Below are 20,734 nucleotides of genomic sequence, written 5' to 3'. Positions count from 1 at the left end.
AAGAAGTTGCTGCGGTGGAGGTCAAGGAGGTTGTTTCCTGCTTTCTCCTCTAGGGTGTTGATAGTTTCCTGTCTCACGTTCAGGTCCTTTATCCATTTTGAGTTTATTTTTGTGCATGGTGTGAGAAAATGATCTAGTTTCATTCTTCTGCATGTTGCTGTCCATTTCTCCCAACACCATCTGCTAAAAAGGCTGTCTTTTTTCCATTGGATATTCTTTCCTGCTTTGTCAAAGATTAATTGGCTGTATACTTTTGGGTCCACTTCTGAGTTCTCAATTCTGATCCATTGGTCTATGTGTCTGCTTTTGTGCCAATACCATACTGTCTTGATGATGACAGCCTTGATGATGACTGTCTTTGTAGTAGAGGCTAAAGTCTGGGATGGTGATACCTCCCGTTTTGGTTTTATTTTTCAGTATTACTTTGGCTCTTCAATTCTTTTAACCTCTTAACTATCTATCTTATAACTGGAGCCAACATCTCCCATTTCTCTATGCCATTGGATATTATTCAGCCATTTAAAAAGAAAGAAATCTTGCCATTTGCACCATGGATGGACCTTGAGGGCATTATTCTAACTGAAATAGGTTAGACAGAAAAAGACAAATACTGTATGATCTTACATATATATGGAATCTTTAAAAAAAAAAAAAAAAGCAAGCTCATAGATATAGAGAACATATTAGTGGACGTCAGGGGTGGCTGGTGGAGGTAGGGGTGAAGGGGGTTAAAAGGTACAAACTTCCAACTTAAGAAGTCACAGGGATGTAATGTACAGCCTGGTCATTATAGTTAGTGACATTGTACTGCATATTTGAAAGTTGTTGGGGAGTAAATCTGGAATTTCTCATCACAAGAAAAATAATTCTGTAGCTATGTGTGGTGATGGACGTTAACTAGACTTGTTTTAGGGATCATATTCAGTTTTTAAAAAGTCTCTAATTCATTTTGAGTTAATTTTTGGTGAATAGTGTAAGATAGAGATCAAGTTTCATTCTTTTGTAGGTGGATTTCTATTTTTCTTAGCACCATTTATTGAAGAGCTCATCCTTTCTCCACTGTGTATTCTTAGTTTTCTGGTGAAATATTTGACCATATACGTGTGGGCTTATTTCTGCGCTCTCTTTTATTCCATTGGTCTATGTATCTGCTCTTATGGGAGTATCATTAAGATACGATCCTACATTTTCTTCTCAAGGATTTCTAGTTTAGGGCACCTGGGTGGCTCAGTTGGTTGAGCGTCCAACTCTTTATATCAGCTCAGAGATAATTTATGATTTCGCAGTTGTGATATCAAACCCCGCGTTGGGCTCCAGGCCAAGCATGGAGGCTGCTTGAGATTCTCTCTCTCTCTCTCTCTCTCTCTCTCTCTCTCTCTCTGTCTCTCCCTCTCTCCCCCTCTCCCCACCCCTCTCTCTGCCCTTCCCTACTCACATGCACCCTTTCTCTCAAAATAAATAAATAAACATTTTAAAAAATAAAAGTTTTATACTTTCAGCTCTTAAGTTTAGGTCTTTGATCCATTTTGAATTAACTGTTATGTATGGTATGAGGAAAGGATCCACCTTCATTCTTTGGCATGGGCATATCTGGTTTTCCCAGCATCATTTAAGAGACAATGTTTCCCCCCACATTGAACGGTCTTGACATCCTTGTCAGACATCAATTGACCATGTATGTACGGGTTTATTTCTGAAGTGTTTATTCAGTTGGTCTGTATGTCCATGTTTATGCCAGTAACACAATGTTTTAAGTATTATAGCTTTGTGTGAAGGTTTGACCTCAAGGAAATGTGAGTCCCTCGATTTTGTTATTCTTTCACAAGATAGTTTTGGCTACTTGGGATCCCTTCAAATTCCATATCAATTTTCGGATATGTTCTTTAATTTCTGCAAAAATGTCATCAGGATTTGGATAGGGATTGCATTGAATCTGTGGATTGGTTTGGGTAGTGTTATCTACATAGCAACACTAAGCCTTCAAGTCCATCAACACTGATATCTTTCCATTTATTTATGCCTAGTTTAATTTCTTTCAGCAGTGTTTTATAGTTTTCATGTACAAGTATTACATCTCCTTGGGTAAATTCCATTTTCATTGCCAGTGTACAGCAACACTACTTTTGTGTGTGGATTTTATATCTTGCAGCTTTGCTGACTTTGTTTATTAGCTCTATTACTTTTTTTGTGGACTCTTTAGCATTTTCTGTATATAAAATCGTTATCTTTAAAGAGAAATAATTTTACATCCATCTTTCCAATTTGGATGCCTTTTATTTCCTTTTCTGGCAAAGGTGCTTGTGTTAGGGGCTTCTTGCAGCTGGTATTTTTACTTAAGCACTTGGGAGACTCAGTCGGTTGAGCATCTGACTCGATTTCAGCTCGAGTCATGATCTCATAGTTCATGGGATTGAGCCCTGCATCAGGCTCTACACTGGCAGCATGGAGCCTGCTTGGGATTCTCTCTAAATAAACATTTTTTTTAAAAAGAAAAAGAATATGCCAACTATGACCTAATGGGTAAGGGTGGATGAGGGATATAAGCCACCCCTGAGCTCCCACTTTGGGGAAGTGAAAGCCCTGGGGGTGTTTTGACTGAAGGTGCCCTTTGAATACACCCACAAGAGGAAGTCCCAAGATTTATTACTTACAGATCACAGAAGTGGGAGTGAAATGAGTCAGGGGAAAACCAACCTTCCATCCTGGGTCACAAGCAAGCACTTATCAGTGTTTGGGGTAGGGGCGCCTGGGTGGCTCAGTCAGTTAAGCCTCTGACTTCAGCTTAGGTCATGATCTCATGGTTCGTGGGTTTGAGCTCTGTATCGGGCTCTGTGCTGACAGCTCAGAGCCTGGAGCCTGCTTCGGATTCTGTGTCTCCCTCTCTCTCTGCCCCTTCCCTGCTCACATTATGTTTCTGTCTCTCTCAAAAAGTAAATAAACAGTAACAAACTTAAAAAAAAAAAAAATGTTTGGGGTATAGGTCACTCACTTATTGCAGGCTCAAATCTAAGTGGCTGTTTTTAATTTTTCTTTTCTTAATTTACTTATTTTTTGAAGGAGGTTCCGTGCCCATCATAGGGCTTGAACTCACAACCCTGAGATTAAGAGTCACGTGTTCTATGACTGAGCCAACCAGGCACCCCCTAAGTGGTTATTTTAGAAGGTTCCGCAGAAAGGCAAAGTGGGAACTTGGAGCAGGCATCCTAAGGTCAGGCTCTTCTCTGGATTTCCAGACTCAGTATGAGCAGGCTTGTCATGCTGTCAGATACCTGAGCAGCACCTCAGAATGCCTGTTTTCTCCCCATAGTGCTCGGACTGGAACTTCCAGGGCTGTGTTGAATAGAAATGGCAAAAGCCAAATCCTTCTCTTGTTTCTGATCTTAGGCCTAGGAAATGCTTCAGTCTTTCACAATTAGGTATGATGTTTATTGTAGTTTTTTCTTATATGGCCTTTATCCTATTGAAGAAATTACCTTCTATTGCTAGTAATTGAGTGTTTTTGTCATGAAATGGTGTCAATTTTGCCAAATGCTTTCTGTGCATTTATTGAGATGAATAGGATTTTTCAGTCTATTAATATGATGTGGTTTTTTTTCTTAAATTGAACCATCTGCAAATTCCAAGACCCCCGGTCACAGTATATAATCCTTGTTTTAGTATATATGCTGCCAAAGCGAGCACGATATATAATCCTTTTAATATTAATTTGGTTTGCTGTTGCTTTGTTGAAGATTTTTACACCTATGTTTAAATATATTGTTTGTTTTTCTCGTATGCCATTGTCTGCCTTTGGAATCAGGGTAATGTTGGCCTCCTAGAAAGAATTAGGAAATGGCCCCTCCTCTTCAATTTTTTGGACAAGTTTGAGAAGGATTGGTAGTAGTTCATTAAATCTTGGTAGAATTCACCAGTAGAGCTATCCAGTCCTGGACTTTTGTTTATGGGAGATTTTTGGATACTGCTTACTTGGTATTGGTCCATTCAGATTCTTTGTTTCTTCTTCTATCTGTTTGGTAGTTTGCATATTTCTAGAAATTTGTGCATTTCCTCTAGATTATCCAGTTTGTTGGCATACAGTTGTTCATGGTATTCTCTCTCTTTTTCTAGTTTATTTGTTTTGAGAGACAGAGATCGCAAGCAGGAGATGGACAGAAAGAGAGAGAGAGGGAGAGAGAGAATCCCAAGCAGACTCTGTGCCATCAGCACACAGCCTGACGTGGGGCTCGAACTCACAAACCACGAGATCATGACCGGAGCCAAGGTCAAGGGTCTGACTCTTAAGCAACTGAACCCCCCGGCACTGCCATGGTATTTTCTTATCTTGTTTTTCGTTTCTGTAAAATTGATGTTAGTGTCCCTAGTTTCAGTTCTGATTTTGATCATTTGTGCCTTCTCTCTCTTTCCTTAGCCCAGCTAAAGGGTTACTGATTTTATTGATCTTGTCAAAGACATAATTTTTGTTTCATGGGTTTTCTCCATTGTCTTTCTAGTCTCGATTTTGTTTATCTCCACTCAAATCTTTATTACTACCTTCCTCTCATGAGCTTGTGTAGAGTTTGCTCTATTGTGTCTAGTATCTTAAGGTGTACAGTTTGTTATTGATTTGAGATCTTTGTTCATTTTTAAGGTGTGTGCTTAACAGTAGTAAATTTTGCTTTTGGCACATCTTTGGCTTCATCCTTAAGTTTTGGTTTGCTGTGCTTCATTTTCATTCATCTCAAGGCATTTTTAAAAAATGTTTATTTATTTTTAAGAGAGAATGAGAGACAGCTCATGAGCAGGGGAGGAGCAGAGAGGGAGGGAGACACAGAATCCGAAGCAGGCCCCAGACGCGGGGCTCGAACTCATAGACCGTGAGATCATGACCTGAGCCAAAGCTGGACGCTTAACCGACTGAGCCACCCAGGCGCCCCAAATCTCAAGAAATTTCCTAATTGTCCTTATGGTTTTTTCTTTGACCTATTGCTTGTTTAATACTATGTTGTTTAATTTCCACATAGTTGTGAATTTTCTGGTTTTCCTTCTATTATTCATTTCTGGTGTCATTCCATTCTATTGTAAAAGATGCTTCCTATGATCTCAGTCTTTTTAATTTTATTAACACTTGTTTTATGCCATCCACTGTGTTCACCTGAGAGAAGTGTATACGCTGCCACTGTTAGGTGCACTATGCTCTGTATGTGTGTTGGGTCCGAGTGGTGTGCGCTGTTCTACAAGTCCTTGCTTTCCTTGTTGCTCTGCCTCAGCCATTCTGCCCCTTGCTGACAGTGGGGTTTGAGATCTTACTGTGTTCTCCTGCAGCGAACTATAGCTCCCTTTACTTATATCAGTGTTTGCTTCCTGTATTTTGGGGATTCTGTTTTTAGGTGCATATATTTATAACTTTTATATTTCCTTGGTAGATTAAAACTTATATCAATGTATAATATCCTTCTTTGTCTCACAACTTGTGACTGACAGTTTATTTTGTCTGACTCTAGCACGGCTCTCCCAGCTCCTTTTTGGATACTGTTTCCATGGATTATCTTCATCTTTTGTTTTCAACCTTTTTGTGACTTTGTATCTAAAGTGAGTCTCTTACAGATAGTACATACCTAGATCAGGTATTTTCATGTATTCTACCAGTCTTTCACTTTTAATTCAAGAGCTTTATCCATTGACATTTGATACAACAGTAAGTAAACTAATTACTGGTAAAGAAGCACTTATTTCTGCCATTTAGCCATTTCTTTTCTGTGTCTTTTGGTTGTTTTCCTCAATTACTTCAAAAAAATTTTTACTGATTTTTTTTTGTAGTGTGCCGTTTTGATTCTTCTCCCTTTTTTGTATAATTCTTCAATTGTTTCTTAGTGTGTGCCCTAAATATTGCAGTTAGCATCTTAAACTTAAACGACCTATTTAAATATCACCAATTTGTCCCAGTAGCATACACCCTCTGCTCCTAGATCTCTCTACATCTAGGAGACAACACCTTTGTATCACTCTGTTACAGACTGCTCCTTTATACATTAAGTGTTCATTAACTTAGATTTATGATTATTGTTTTATGTATCTACCTTTAACAATTTTTTTAATGTTTATATTTGAGAGAGACAGAGACAGAAGTGGAAGCAGGCTCCAGGCTCAGACCTGTCATCACAGAGCTTGATGCAGGCCTCGAGATCATGACCTGAGCCTAAGTTGGATGCTTAACCGATGAGCCACCCAGGCGCCCCTGTATTTGCCTTTTAAATCATATAAGAAAAAGGGGAGTTGCAAACCAAAAGTACAAGAATATTGGCTTTTATATTTACCTATGTAGTTGCCTTTACTGAAGATCTTTATTTCTTCATACAACTTCCAATTACCATCTAATGCCCTTTCATGTTAACCTAAAAGAAACTCAGTCTAGCATTTCTTGTAGGGCAGGTTCACTGGTAATGAGCTTCATCAGCTTATGTTTATCTGGGAATGTCTTAACTTCTCTATTCTTGAAGGATAGTTTTCTGGATATAGAAATCTTGGTTGACAGCTTTTTTCTTTCAGAACTTTTGAAATATGTCATCCCACTGCCTTCTGACTGCAGTGGTGTCTGAAAGTCACCACTGACTTGAGAAAGTGGCTGTTTGTCTTATTGAGGATTTTGTCTTTCGGTTTCAACAGTCTGCCTATGATGTGTCTCAGTGTGGATCTCTGGGTTTATCCTGCTTGGACTGTGTGAAGCTTTGTAGGTGTGTGTATTCATGTCTTGTATCAAGTTTGGGAAGTTTTTAGCCATTATTAGTTCAGATCTCTCTCTTTTCTTTACGAAGCATATGTTAGTTTGCTTTGTGTTGTCCTACACATTCCTTAGGCCCTGCTAATTCTTTCTTTCTCCTGCTTCTCCAACTGGATAATTTCAGCTGCCTTATCTTCAAGTTTGTTGATCCTGTCTTCTGCCTGCTTAAATATGATGTCGAAATCCTCTAGTGAGGTTGTTTTGTTTTGTTTTGTTTTCATTGTAATTAATGTGCTTTTAGGCTCCAGACGTTTTGTTGGACACCTTTCATCATTTCTGTCTCTTTATTAATATTCTCATTTTGTTCCTGTATAATTTCCTGATTTCTTCAATTCTTCTTCCATGGATTCCTTTGGCCCTTTGAGCATATGTAAAATAATCTATTTCAATAACTAACTAGTAATTCCAGTGTTTGCATTTCTTCTGGGGTTGTTTCTGTCAAATTCTTTTTTTCATGAGAATGAGTCATATCTTCTCATCCCTTTGTAAGCTTTGTAACTTTTTTTGATGAGAATTAGACAGTCAGAGTGTTTTAATGTGGTAACTTTAGAAATCAGATCCTCTCACTCTTCCAGCATTGCTGATTTCTCCTTGTTTGGGGTAGAGTTGTCTGTCTGTAATTTTTCCAGACTATCTTCACAAAGTGTGTATTCCTTGTGTGTGGTTGCTAATGTTTCTGTTCTATTATCTGTGGTCAGATAGTGACCTGACAAAGGTCTTGTTAAATTTCTGCCTCCAAAAATGGAAAGGTAAAGGTATTCCTAGCCCTTGAAATCTCCAATATATACCAGCATGGGAAACCCAAAGCCTGAGAGAGCTGAGACCTAATTGAGCAAAACATGCAACTCAGACTTATTGAGGGCAGTATGTCTCCTGCCACCCTAGACCCTAGCCAGACCCTTGGAGCACAGCTTACCAAGTCAGTGCAATGGGTCTGAGGGATGGGCAGCTGCCGCCTGCACACTTTGCCCTTCTGTGAGGATCAGCACTCTGCTTCCACCTAGTGCCTTCCTGCTTCTGTGTATCCAGGCAGGTTCCAGAGTTCTGAAATGGTTTATTCTGATCATCTTTTCCAGTTTACTGGCTATTTCAGGTGGGGGGTTGACCGCCCCTAGAATTTCCTACTCCACCATTTCATTAATGGCCTCAAGGTTCGTTTCTTCCCTGTACAGATATTCAGTTGCTCCCACACCATTAATTGATGAAACAGTTAACCCCACTCAGCTGTAGCGATGCCTTTGTCCTAAATGCAATGATCACACATGTGGTTGCATATATTTTAAGGGCTTACTTATTGTCTGTCTTGACAGGGATCTTCATCTGTTCTGTGCAGTGTTATGTCATGGCACCTAGCACAGTATCTGCTAAGTGGTAAGCAACTTAGTAAATTTGCTTTTCACTAGTTTGTACTAAAATTGTCTTTTCTTCTGTTGAAGAACATTTATGATGTTATCATTTTTATGATATTAAACACAATACTGCCGTGAATATTTTTGTGCCTACCATCTTGGGCACACACTTAGGCCTGAGGTGAAATTGCCTAGTTTTAAGATTACCTCAAACCTGGGGCACCTGAGTGGCTCAGTCGGTTGAGCATCCAACTTCGGCTCAGGTCATGATCTCACGGTTCGAGCCCCACATTGGGCTCTTTGCTGACAGCTGGCTCAGGGCCTGGAGCCTGTTTCCGATTCTGTGTCTCCCTCTCTCTCTGACCCTCCCCTGCTCACTCTGTCTCTATCTCTCTCTCTCTCTCTCTCTCTCTCTCTCTCTCTCTCAGAAAAAAAAAAAAAGATTACGTCAAACTTTGAGATATCCAAATTGCTCTTCAAAATAGTTATATTAAATTTACGCTGCTGCTAGCACAGTACAAAATCCCCAACATTCAGTGTCATGTGACTCTGAATTTTGCCAGCCTGAGGGATGTAAATGCTACTTCATTTTATTTTAATTTGTATTAAAACCTTGAGTATCTTTTTATATATTCATTAGCCATTCACCTGTTCATATTCTTAGTGCACAAGCTGTTTGTGTGCTCTCTTACTTGCATATCAGAGCTGTTCATATTTTCCGTGTATTCTTGCTTGTCAGTTATTGGCATTGCATACATCTTCTCCCTGTCTGTGTGGTTTTTGTTTTCTTTCTTTTTTTTTCTTAATTTAAATCCAAGTTACTTAACATACAGTGTACTAATGGTTTCAGGAATAGAGTTTAGTGATTCATCACTTACATACAACACCCAGGCCTCATCCCGACAAGTGTCCTCTCTAATGTCCATCACCCGTCTAGCCCGTCCCCCTCCCCACCTCCCACCAGCAACCCTCAGTTCTCTGTTTTTAAGAGTCTCTTATGGTTCGTGTCTCTCTTTGTTCTGCCTTTTTTTTTCCTTTCCATTTTGAAATAATACATATTCACAGGATGTTGCACAGAGAGTACAGAGAGGGCCTATGCACTGTTCATCCAGCTTCCCCAGTGATAATATCCTAAGTTACCATAGAACATTATCAAAGTCAGGAAATTGGCATTGGTTCAATGCATGTATAATTCTAAGTCATTATATCACAAGTGCAGATTTATGTATGCATCAATGGAATTAAGATACAAAACTTTGGTCATTCTACCCATTTATAGTCACACCCACCCCGCCTGACTTTCCACCATCCCTAACCCTGTAACCACCAATTTATTCTCTCATCTCTGTAATCATGTCATTTTGGCAACATTGTATAAATGGAATTATACAACATGTGACCTTTTTCATTCAGCATAATACCCTTATGACCCATCCAGGTTGTTGCACTATCAATAGTGTGTTCCTTTTTGTTGCTGAGTAGTATTCCATAGTGTAGACAGCCACGGTGTGGTTTTCCAGACTTTTCCAGTCACTTGTTAAGTGATATTTCAGTTAATTCTGGGTCTTGGCTAGTACACATGAAGCTGCTGTGAACATATGTGGGTTTTTGCACGGATGTAAGTTTTATTTCATTTCATGGCTAGAGCATACAGTGAGTATATGTTTGATTTGTTAAGCTACAAGGTATTTATCCAGAGACTATGAAAATGCTGATTCGAAGGGGCACATACACCCCAGTGTTTATAGCAGTGCTATCAACAACAGCTACATTATGGAAAGAGCCCAAATGTCCATTGAGAAATGGATAAAGAAGATATGGTATGTTTATACACAATGGAATACTAAAAGAATACTAAAGAATTTCATTCAAAAAGAATAAAGCTTTGCCATTTGCGACAATGTGGATAGAACTAAAGGGTATTATGCTAAGCAAAATAAGCCAGAGAAAGACGGATACCTTATGATTTCACCCATATGTGGAATTTAGGAAACACAACAGATGAACAAGGGGGAAGGAAAGGAACAATCAGATAAAAACCCAGAGAGAGGCAAACCTTAAGAGACTCTTAAATACAGAGACCAAACTGAGAGTTGCTGGAGGGGAGGTGGGTGGGGGGTGGGCTGAGTGGGGGTGGGGGATGAGTGAAAGGCGTTAAGGAGGGCACTTGTTGGGATGAGCCCTGACTGTCATAGGTAAGAGATGAATCACTGGGTTCTACTCCTGAAACCAGTACTACACTGTATGTTAACTAACTTGAATTTAAATGAATAAATTTTTTAAAAAAAGAAACCAAATTATTTTCCAAAATGTCTGTTTTCCCACAGTAATGTATGAAAGATGCAGTTTTTTTTCTGTATCCTTGCCAGTGTTTAGTGTTACTGCTAATATTTATCTGAGCCATTGTGGCAGGCATGTAGTGATAGCCCATCATGGCCTAGTCTCCATGTCTCTGATGCCTGGTGGTGTAGAACATCTTCTCCTCTTTGGTTAAATGTCTCTTCATACCTTATGCTCGTTTTCTAATTGAGTGTTTTTTCATTGTAGATTTTTGGCTATTATTTTCCCAGGTACTGGTCTTTGCTGGATGTGCACTTTGCAAACATTTTCTTCCCATTTAGAACTTGTTTTTCCACTGTCTTGTATCAAGCTATTGCATAAAGCAGAAGGTTCAACTTTTCATGAAGTCCATTTGTTTCTTTTATGGATCATGCTTTTGGTATTACTGAAGTAATGGACTTTGATCTCTACCAAGCCATGGGTCCCAAAGATCTTTTTCCTATGTTTTCTTGTAAAAGCTTTATATTTTTACGTTTTACATTTAAGTATGTAATTAATTTTGAATTAACTTTTGCCTAAGGTGTGAGGGTTTGGGGTAAAGTTTTATTTTTTCCCTTGTAGATACTCAGTTGGCCCAGCATCATTTGTTGAAAGACTGACATTCCTCCATTGCCTTTGGCACTTTTGTTAAAAACTAGTTGGCCTTACTTCTGTGAGACTATTTATGGATTCTTTCTTTTATCCCATTGGTCTGTGTATCTGTGCCTCTGCCAGTACCACACAATCTTGATGACGGTAGCTATAATAAGTCTTAAAATTGGGTAGAATGATTCTTCCCATTTTATCCTTATTCACATTTGTCTTAGCTTTTCTAATTCCTTTGCCTGTCTATGTAAGTTTTACACAATCTTGATTATACCTATAAAACATCTTGCTAGAATTTTAATAGGCATTGGGTTAAGCCTGTATATTCATTTTTGGAGAATTGACGTTGTTTTTTAATGGAGGTTCCCCACCCATAAACATAGTATGTCTTTCCATTTATTCAGATCTTTAATTTTTCATCAGTATTTTGTACTTTGCAACATACTAATTTCCCCTCAATTTCTTTTTTTTTTCAATCATGCAGATGCATTTTCTCCATCAGTCAGTATGATCCTGTGATTTTCTTCTCTAGCCAGTTAATATGGTAGATTGATTGATTTTCAGATATCAAACTAGTCTTGCACCCCTGAAATACATCATACTTGGTCATTACAAAACTTCTTTTGTAAGTTTCTAAGTTAATAATTTGTTAATGCTATATTCATGGAAGATACTGGCCTCTAGGGTTGTTTTTCTTTTTCTGTACTGTTTTTGACTGATTTTGGTATCAGGATAAAGTGACCATAAAATGAATTCCCTCTTCTTCTATTCCCTGGAAGAGATTGTGTAAAATTGATATTAATTCTTACAGTGTTTGGCAGAATTGTACCCTGAAGCCATCTGGGCCTAGAGATTTATAGTTATAGAGCTATTCAAATGATCTGTTACTTACTAGGTTACTTTTGCTTGTTTGTACTTTTAGAAATTGGTGATTGAAGCTTTCTGTATTTTCATTTATTTCAAGCACATCTATAGTTGCTCATTTATAACAACTACTTTAAAAACTTTGACAAATAATTTGAACATCTGTATCCTCACAGTGTTGGCATTTATTGATTATCTTTTTTCATTCGTTTTGAGATCTTTCTTGATTCTTAATATGATGTATGATTTTTGGAAGAAACTTGGATATTTTGAAGATCATGTTATGAGACTCTGGATCTTATTTGAACCTTCTGTTTTAGCTGGCTTCTTGTGGCATTGCTTCAGCAGAAGAAGGAGGGAGGCAGTACCTGTGGTCTCCACTGGCAGGCACTAAGGGGTTGGGGCAGGGTGGGGTCTCACTGCCATATGGTAGGGAAGAAAGTTCCAGCTCCCTGTTAGGACAGCTTGGCGATGTTGTCGAGGTACCCCATTTATGTTCTCCAGGGGTGGAAGTCTAAGCTCCCCACTAAGGCTACAGTTTTTCCTGTGGTGTCTGCATAGTAGTTATAGTCTAAATGTTTTTTTTCCTAGGCACTGGTTATGCAGCAATAAACCAAAATTGCTTTCATGGGCTTCCCATTCTAGTTGAGAGAGGTCAAATATTGAGTATTTTCAATAAGTAAATACTGTTGGTATTGCCCTACAGGTTAATACAGAGTACAAGATAAGATAGAACTTGCCTGTTACAAATTAGATCACCAGGGAAGGTCTCACTGCTCAGGGCACAAAGCCCTGAAGGACCTGCAGGATATTAGGGAAATGGCTCTCAGACAGAGGGCGCTGGCTCCGTGGTATCAGTTTCCCAGGCATAAAGCAGGGGTCATGGTGTTTGTCAGTGGTGTGGAGAGCCAGGAACGGTGGGTCCGAGAGCCTCATGTGGACTGGCATACGCACTCATATTAATGTGGGCTGTTTCGTTATGAGGAGCTAGTAATGCTGATTCCAGGTTCCAGACTTGGAGAATGGGGTGAGGCCACTAATTAGATAATTCAGGGGCAGGGACAAGATGAGTGTTAAACAAACTCACATTTAGATTTATTGAGTCTGTGGTTCACACAGACTTCTCCAGTGTAGACATATGACAAAGCTCCAAAGATCAGTCTTTATTCCTTCAACTAATATTGGTGACCAGCTGTTGTGGTGCCCCAAAAAGAGGAAGATGGGGTCCCTGCCCTCTGGCAAAGCAACTGTGGGTGCTGAATCGGTGTTACAGCTAAGGGGAGTCAAGAAGAGGGTAGTTAGGCGGTTCCTGAGCACTGTCCTAAAAGGAAACTGTGTGGCTGTGGAGTGAATGGCCCCAGCTCGTCAGCGTAAACAGGGGTGATGCCACAGGGCAAGGAGGAGGAAGGTTGAAGGATGTACCCTGATCACCTTGCACACTGTCCTTACAGACTTATGGAGAGGTTTCTCATGGATGGATTGTATCCTTCAAGGTTTGATGTGCTCCTTGTTCCTGTGGCCCTTCCCCCACCTCGTGCCAACTGAACCTCACTGTTCACCCCTTTACTCCAGGGAGGAGGGCTAGGTGAGTGAACGCACAGGTTTCCTTGGTGACTGTTCTCACCAGCATCCTATTAGAGTGGCTAACAGCACCTGGTCAAAAGCCTGGATTCAAACCCCACCTACTCCTCCTTAGTAGCTCTGGCCTCAAGCAAGTCACTTAACCTCTCTGACCTCAAAGCTTGGACTAAGACTTTAAAATTATCTGGTATGAATGAACTTTGTAAAACAGGAGAGGCCCCCTCCTCCCATGGATTGTCACAAGGTCTAGGTTTGGAATGAGACACTTCCTGGCAACTGGGATGGTTTTAAAAAGCTTCCCAGGCCCATCTACTAAGACCCATGACAGAAAAAAACCCTGGAGTGTCCTGCTTCCTGCCCTGGGCCTTGACCCCCAAGATGGAGCCTGAGTATATCTTGCTTCACCTTCTACCAAGTGCTTCTTTGCAGCTGCCCACCTGCATTATCCCAGCTTTGCTGGTTAAACCACCCCACGTCTTGCAGCTTCAGGAAGCATTATTCCCCAGGCTTTTTGTTGGGGTTTCCTGTACACGCAATTCACAAACAGCTTGTCAGCTGTCTGGCTTGTGGAGGCTTTTTCCCTGGAATGGTCATGTTGCTGCCTAAGCCTAGGTTTCCTCTCTGGCCTGCAAGCGCCCCATCCATAAGGAGGCTGAGGCACCCACAACTGCATTTTCCAACTACATGATGCTGTTTATGATGGCTTCTCTGTAAAATTCCATTCCATGCTGTCCCTGGGACTTAGATGGCCAGGATGTCCCCCAGCCTCTCCTGCCCTCTGCCTTCCCTTGGAGTTTGTGCTGGTGATACTTGAAGCTGATCCTCTGTCTGCAACATTCATTCAACTTAAAATCTAAAGAACTCCAAAAAGAAAAGGAGAAGGCCAGTTTCATCACATCAGTGCCTCTCCCCAAGTACCTTCCTTGCCTTCCTTTTTGTTCGTCTCTTCCTTAACCTGAATGCAGCCAGCCGCAACAGCTGTCCACGTATGCCCTGACCCTGTACAAGCACACGGCCACGGTGGACGGCAAGACTGTCCTTGTGGGTGAGCAGCACAAAGCCAGCTGTGGACGCTCAAGGGCGAGGAAAGGGGAGAGGATAGAAGTCCATGGGAGAGAGACCCCCAGAAGAGACTAGGGGTGGTAGGGAAGACCCTGAGAGGAGCCCAGGGAGGGTGGGAGGAGGCCCCCAGGGCCTCAGTCCCAGCTCTCTGACCTGGTATTCTAATTTAACCAACATGAAGTAATAACAGTTGTGGACTGAATATTATCTTTCACAAAAGGTTTTGATGTTCTGTGAGGCCACAGCCTTCTGCTTGGTTAGGCCACGCACCCTTCCTGCCTGTGTCTGCCATCTGTGGACAACACACGTGGAAAGTCAGCCTAGTTTTGACTTCGGAGGGTCCTGTATCTTGTGGGCGGGGAACAGGGACACCTGCCTTCTCCCTTTTGGGACTTCCTGTCTGCATTCTCCTTCCTCCTGGCCTGCCTGTGTGTCTCCTTCTCACCCACCCCCATGCACATAGACACACACCTCCCACGACACACCCAGGTGCGTTGTGTCCTGATGACGCACACATGTGAGCTGTGTGGTCTGCGTTCCTCCCTGTCCTCCCCACATGTTCTGTTTCTGCACGCAGAGATCTGCACAGACATGCTCGGTGTGTCCGGGTCTCTCTGCCCTCCAGCCCCATGAGGCAGTCAGAGCTGTATTCATGTTGCAGACTTTTGGGACACAGCAGGCCAGGAGCGGTTCCAGAGCATGCACGCCTCCTACTACCACAAGGCCCACGCCTGCATCATGGTATGGAACCAGCGGGGCACAGGACAGGCTGCCCTCTGGGCAAGCCTGAGGGGTGACGCAGTAGTGCTGAGCCCTCCTCACCAAGGCCAGGTGCTGGGGGAGAGGGGAACGGGGCAGCCTGAGGAGGTTTCAAATGACATGTGTGTGCTTCCAGAGGTTCTGAGTGAGAACAGGCCCAAGTGAGCTTCTCTTCAAGTGGGGCTGGATGAGGACCCCCCCATCCAGGGGGAGGAACACACCCAGGGCCTCAGCATCGGGCATGCCATCTAAGGCAAATACAGTCCTTCCCTGATGGAGCCACCTACTCAGATAGGCTCTCAAGGCCCTCTTGACTGTCAGCTGGTGCTGCTCCCAACCAGCCCCTCTCTGTGCTGTCTGGAACAGTCTTCAGAGGGCCCCCCCCGTGGCCACAGGATAAAAAGTACAATAAGAGGACCTGAGGGAGGTTAGGGAAGCACAGGAGAGCCGTGCAAGCCTGTGTCCCTAGGGCCTCCTGCCCACAGCCCTGGCTCCATTCACAGGGCCCGCCATTCCTTAACACAAAATCTCTTGAAATTTTCCAAATTGTAATACTAGTTAGTACGTATAAGGAAACAGAACAAGAAGGTAACTGGGAAAGCCAGATGGGGGCAGTGCAGGCCAGCGGTCGCACCTGGAGGCTCACATAGTCACCATCTCCAACCCTGCAAAACCGGGAAGGTAGGGCCCAGCCATTTGTTTTAATCCTGCTCTGGCATTTGGGGGCTTTGAGCTCACCACCATTTTCTCTCTGGGAATGCCCCTCTTTTGCCTCTGACGCCTCTCCATTGGCTCCATTTGGACCGTCTTCTGAAACCTGGGGGTGTCCTGCCAGTATGCCTGTGTCTGCAGTGCCTGCTACACGGGCCCAGGCAGGTAGAAAGCGTTCACCTGGTGACGACCGCATGGGGGTCTGCTAGTTCCAGAGGGAGCTGGGGCTCCACCCTCCACCTTGAACCACCTTGAACCCTTAACGGGGCTGCTTCTTGTCCCAGCCAGCTCCTCTTCAGCTCTCAAAACAAGGAGACAGAGCTCAGGGAACCAGACCTGGATGAAAGGTGACTGATGGTGATTATGGGAGGCAGCCTGATGTGAAGCCGATTCCAGAAGATTCATTACAAATGTCCTTCAGATTCAAAACAATGTGGTCATTTGTTGAAATAGGGCCTGGGAGTACCATGGAAGAGCATCCCAGGAGGCCCTCCTGCTGCCTCTGTGGTGTGACCCACACCCACTGCCAGGGCAAGCCCCTGGCCCAGTAAAGATACCAACTGAGGTCCATTTGACCTCAAGAAGGACTGGGTAGTTAAGAAGTAAGAGCAGCCATTCCAGCAGGTTACAGGGTTGTCCAGCCCCATCCACTGCGTGCTGGGGCAGTTTGGGTGCTCCCACAAAAGGTTTGAGGGACCCCATCCCTGTAGCGGCAGCTTGAAGTGGCTCAGGACTTCTGGCCTCCCCTGTCCTTAAAGCCAGTCTGCAGCATTCATGCTCATTGCTAATATTTTAAAACAGATAAAAACTATAAATTGTAAACTGGTAATCAAATTACAAGCTACAAAATAATAAAAGAGTCTTTCCATCTCCGGCCACCGCAGTGAGAGGAGCTGCCACCATGTCCGCCCACCTGCAATGGACGGCCGTGTGGAATTGCTCCAGCTTCCTGATCTAGAGGGACAAGCGGACACACAGCACCAGCCCCGTGACCCTATGAAGGCTCATAGCTCCCTCCACTATAACTGGCTGATTCTCCACGAGACTTAGCGTGGAGCCTGCAGCCCACAGCAGGGGTTAGTGGTGGTTAGTGGTGATCGTGAAGCAGAGATCCGACCGGCAAACACCCACCACCTCCGAAGTGCAGACCGCTACCAACGACAAGAATACCTGGGTGACCCTCCACAGCATCGGGCCCAGGATCTGCAAGAATAAGTACCACCGCCATTCCCAGAGCCAGCGCCATCCTGTGCAGCCAGAGCCCGTTGGCGGTGAAGAGGTGCCCGCTCCCTCTCCAAAGCAGTAAAGATGCCAACCGCCTCAAGATAATAATAATGATAACAACAGTAATAATGGATAAAAACCACTTTTAGGAAGTTTAAAATACAAAATGAACAAGAGATTAAACAAAAGTTTAAAATTAAAAGTACATCAATAGTAACTAAAAGGAAATTTTACAAGCATTTAAAATTATTACAAAGAAATTTTAAGACAAAGTTTAAGCAATAAACATAAGAATAGACTAAGAAATCAAAAGCCAAAATTTACAATTTGTAACAGACTGTATTGATTAGTACAATGATACAACTTGGTTAAGACAGGTAAACAGGATTAGGTGACAAGATAACAAAAAAGGAATAAACTTTTTTTTAAGATTCTTTTTTTATTTTTAGAGAGTGCAGGATAGAGGGGCAGAGGGAGGGAGAGAACTATAAGCAGGCTCCACACTTAGCACAGAGCCCAATGAAGGGCTCAGTCCCATGACCCCGGGATCACGACCTGAGCTGAAATCAGGAGTCAGACACTCAACCGACTGAGCCACTCAAGTGCCCCTAGAATAAACATTTTAAAACCCACTTTTGGATCTGAGGTTCTAGGGGCTTCCCTTAGAGGAGCAGGCACAAGTGCAGTCTTTGTTCAGCAGGGCTGCTTGCCTGTGTGTGTGCGAGAGAGATGTGTGGATGGTGTGCAGACACTGACACACCTGAGCTCTCTTCCTTCCTCTGTTCATTGCAGGTGTTCGATGTACAGAGGAAAGTCACCTACAAGAACTTGAGCACCTGGTACACAGAGCTTCGGGAGTTCAGGCCAGAGATCCCGTGCATCGTGGTGGCCAATAAAATTGATGGTAGGGCCGTCGCTGCAGCTGGGTGTCAGCATTCCATGGGGGACCCACCGTTACACATTTCCCTCCATTCCTGGGGCAGCGACCCTTCAGTGACCTGTCCTCCTTCCCTTGCTTGCTTGCCGTCAGTCTCTTGCCAGTAAAAATACCAGCTGAGCCAGTCTTCCCTCTTCCCAAGACTCAAATCCCTGTTAAATAAACTCTTTCTAGGACATGTCCCCTGATTGCCCCTGCCTGTCCCACTTTCTGGAATGGGGGCCTCCAGTGACCTGTCCTGCAAAACCCTCTCCCTGTCCCTTGATGGACAGGCCTATGTTTTACTTTCTCTCTACAGCAGACATGAAGATGACCCAAAAGAGCTTCAATTTTGCCAGGAAATTCTCCCTTCCCCTGTACTTTGTCTCAGCTGCTGATGGCACCAATGTCGTGAAGGTAATGGTGGACTGCAGAGGCAGTGTAGTGAGGTTAGTGAAGGCCAGATGGTGAAGGGACGAGGGAAGCTGCAAAGAGAAGGGCTGGCCACAGGAATGGCGGAGAGGACAGCGGTTGCAGGGGCCATGTGTGGGCAATCCAGAGCAATAGAATAGGAAGGGGTCATTGTGCTGACAGTAAGGGAGGTCATGGGCTGGGCTTGGTGAGAAAAGTACATTGACGGGGACAGGTGAATCGAGGGGTGACCTTGATGAATTTAGGGGTGGAGTATTATGTGGACAGGGACAGGGGTTGGCACCCACTGCCATGTCTTCCTTCCCACCACCTCTACCTCATCCCCAGCTCTTCAATGATGCAATTCGATTAGCTGTGTCTTACAAACACAACTCCCGTGACTTCATGGATGAGGTTCTGCAGGAACTTGAGGTAGGTCAGGCCAACGTGTTGGGCAGGATAAAGAAACAGTTTCTCCTCAGAGGGATGCGGAACATAACCCAGCCTTTGCAGACAACACATGCCCGTCATGCATGCGCCCCTCGAACTAGAGCTGTGCTGGCACGTACAGGGCCAGACCTCACCTGCATCCTTGTTCACAGAACTTTGATTTGGAGCAGAAGGAGGATGATGTGCCAGACCAAGTGCAGCATGGCAGCCTTGAGAGCCTCTCCCCTTCCTGAGTCAGAGAAGGAAACCTCTCCTCGTGGACTTGAGGGGTTGGGGGGGTCTTTCAGAATACCCTCCCCTCAGCAGCCCTCCAGCTCTGAATTGAAGAACTCTTGCAGGCCACCCCCCTCTCTACCTCCTGCAAGCCCACCCATTCCATTTGCCGTCCCCACTTCCCCTGGCCCATGATACCTGACGCTTCCACAGTTGTCCCCCTACCCCCGTGCCCAGGGACAGGGACGGGGTCTGCACCAGCTTGCACCCTCGACAGGTGTGAGAGGTCCACGGCAGAGCCTGAAGCAGAATTAGAGATCAGTACCCTAAGCCCCCCCAGGTTGTGTGGGGGCAGTGAAGAGCTTCAGGGAACATGCTTTGTGTATCTCTCAAATAAAAGGAAATTGAGGTGTGTTTTCTCTCCCAGAACTGACCTCAGGGCCCATTCATTGCCTTTCCACCAAGGGAATTATTTCTAATCCCTGACCATCCCATTCCCACCTCTACAGATTTGGGGGCCTCCATTCTTTTTCCTCTTTGGTCTCCCAACCAACTTTTTTTAGAAATGACTTTGAGCAGACAGCTCTTCATCCCATAAGTTTCTCAGGGTACCTGGGTGCCGCCGGCACACTGGTAAACTGAGGCCCAGATCACAGGACAGGTTGGCCATTAAAGTCAAGGAAACAGGTGACAGGTCTAACCACACTTAGCAATACCATGGCACACTTATTTCAATTAGAAGAGCTTCCCATAGCCCCTGTTTCAGCTTATGAGGCTTTCCTTTTTTTTTCTTTTTTTTTTTTTTTAGGACTATTTGGGCACTGCTTTGTGGGGAAGGGAGAAGGGCCACCCTGCTGCCTTTCCCACTTCTCTCCTGGACTTGAGGCTCACTAGTGTGTCCATACAATCATCCTGTGCATCATTTCTGTTGTTTTCATTTTTGTAGTAAAGCTTGACTTAACATGAACCATTACGTATATGTGCATGCTTGTGGGTCTGGATTTCACTGAGCGAAAACCCACAGAAAGAACCTGTGACCATCAGCCAGATTAAGAGGGAGGTTGCCTTGACCTGCCATGTGAGGCAGCTCCAGTCAGCTTTACTGACCATTTCAATGGAATTTAGCATTTTAAGAAAAATGAGTATGTATCTGGGAAGAACAAGAAACAAGAACAAACCTTATTTGCCTTTCAATTACTAATTCTTACAATTTCAACTGAAAAGCTTTAACTTGCCCTGGGATTTTGGGGACTGTGTTACCCTGGTGAGGTGGACTTTTAAAAGTGACAAAAACAGGGGCGCCTGGGTGGCTTAGTCGGTTAAGCGTCCGACTTTCGCTTAGGTCATGATCTCACGGTTCGTGGGTTCAAGCCCCGCGTCGGGCTCTGTGCTGACTGCCAGCTCAGAGCCTGGAGCCTGTTTCAGAGTCTGTCACTCCCTCTCTCTCTGACCCTCCCCTGCTCACGCTGTCTCTCTCTCTCTCTCTCTCTCTCTCTCTCTCTCTCTCCTATA

General features: G+C 43.6%; 1 protein-coding gene across 7 annotated transcripts in view; it reads left to right on the top strand.

Annotated features, from left to right (window-relative positions):
- RABL2B (RAB, member of RAS oncogene family like 2B) overlaps positions 1–20,189 on the top strand; it is a 25,275-nt gene extending 5,086 nt beyond the window's left edge. For 4 of the 7 annotated variants that reach the window (XM_039236694.1, XM_039236679.1, XM_039236675.1 and 1 more), the window contains 7 exons: positions 13,347–13,376; positions 14,442–14,521; positions 15,200–15,279; positions 18,025–18,136; positions 18,468–18,565; positions 18,908–18,991; positions 19,162–20,189. In XM_039236694.1, coding sequence (XP_039092625.1) covers positions 13,347–13,376; positions 14,442–14,521; positions 15,200–15,279; positions 18,025–18,136; positions 18,468–18,565; positions 18,908–18,991; positions 19,162–19,242 — 565 coding nt within the window. In that variant the 3' untranslated portion in view covers positions 19,243–20,189. Of the gene's footprint in view, positions 1–13,346; positions 13,481–14,441; positions 14,522–15,199; positions 15,280–18,024; positions 18,137–18,467; positions 18,566–18,907; positions 18,992–19,161 lie in introns of all 7 variants that reach the window. The other 3 variants (XM_039236669.1, XM_039236703.1, XM_039236708.1) reach the window with 3 other exon arrangements.
- Positions 20,190–20,734: the final 545 nt, after the last annotated feature.

This window comes from Hyaena hyaena, unplaced genomic scaffold, assembly GCF_003009895.1.
Source record: "Hyaena hyaena isolate Hyena2069 unplaced genomic scaffold, ASM300989v1 scaffold_4, whole genome shotgun sequence".
NCBI lineage: Eukaryota > Metazoa > Chordata > Mammalia > Carnivora > Hyaenidae > Hyaena > Hyaena hyaena.
The sequence above is the reverse complement of the archived record's forward strand: the minus strand, read 5'-3'. Positions and strand labels throughout refer to the sequence as shown.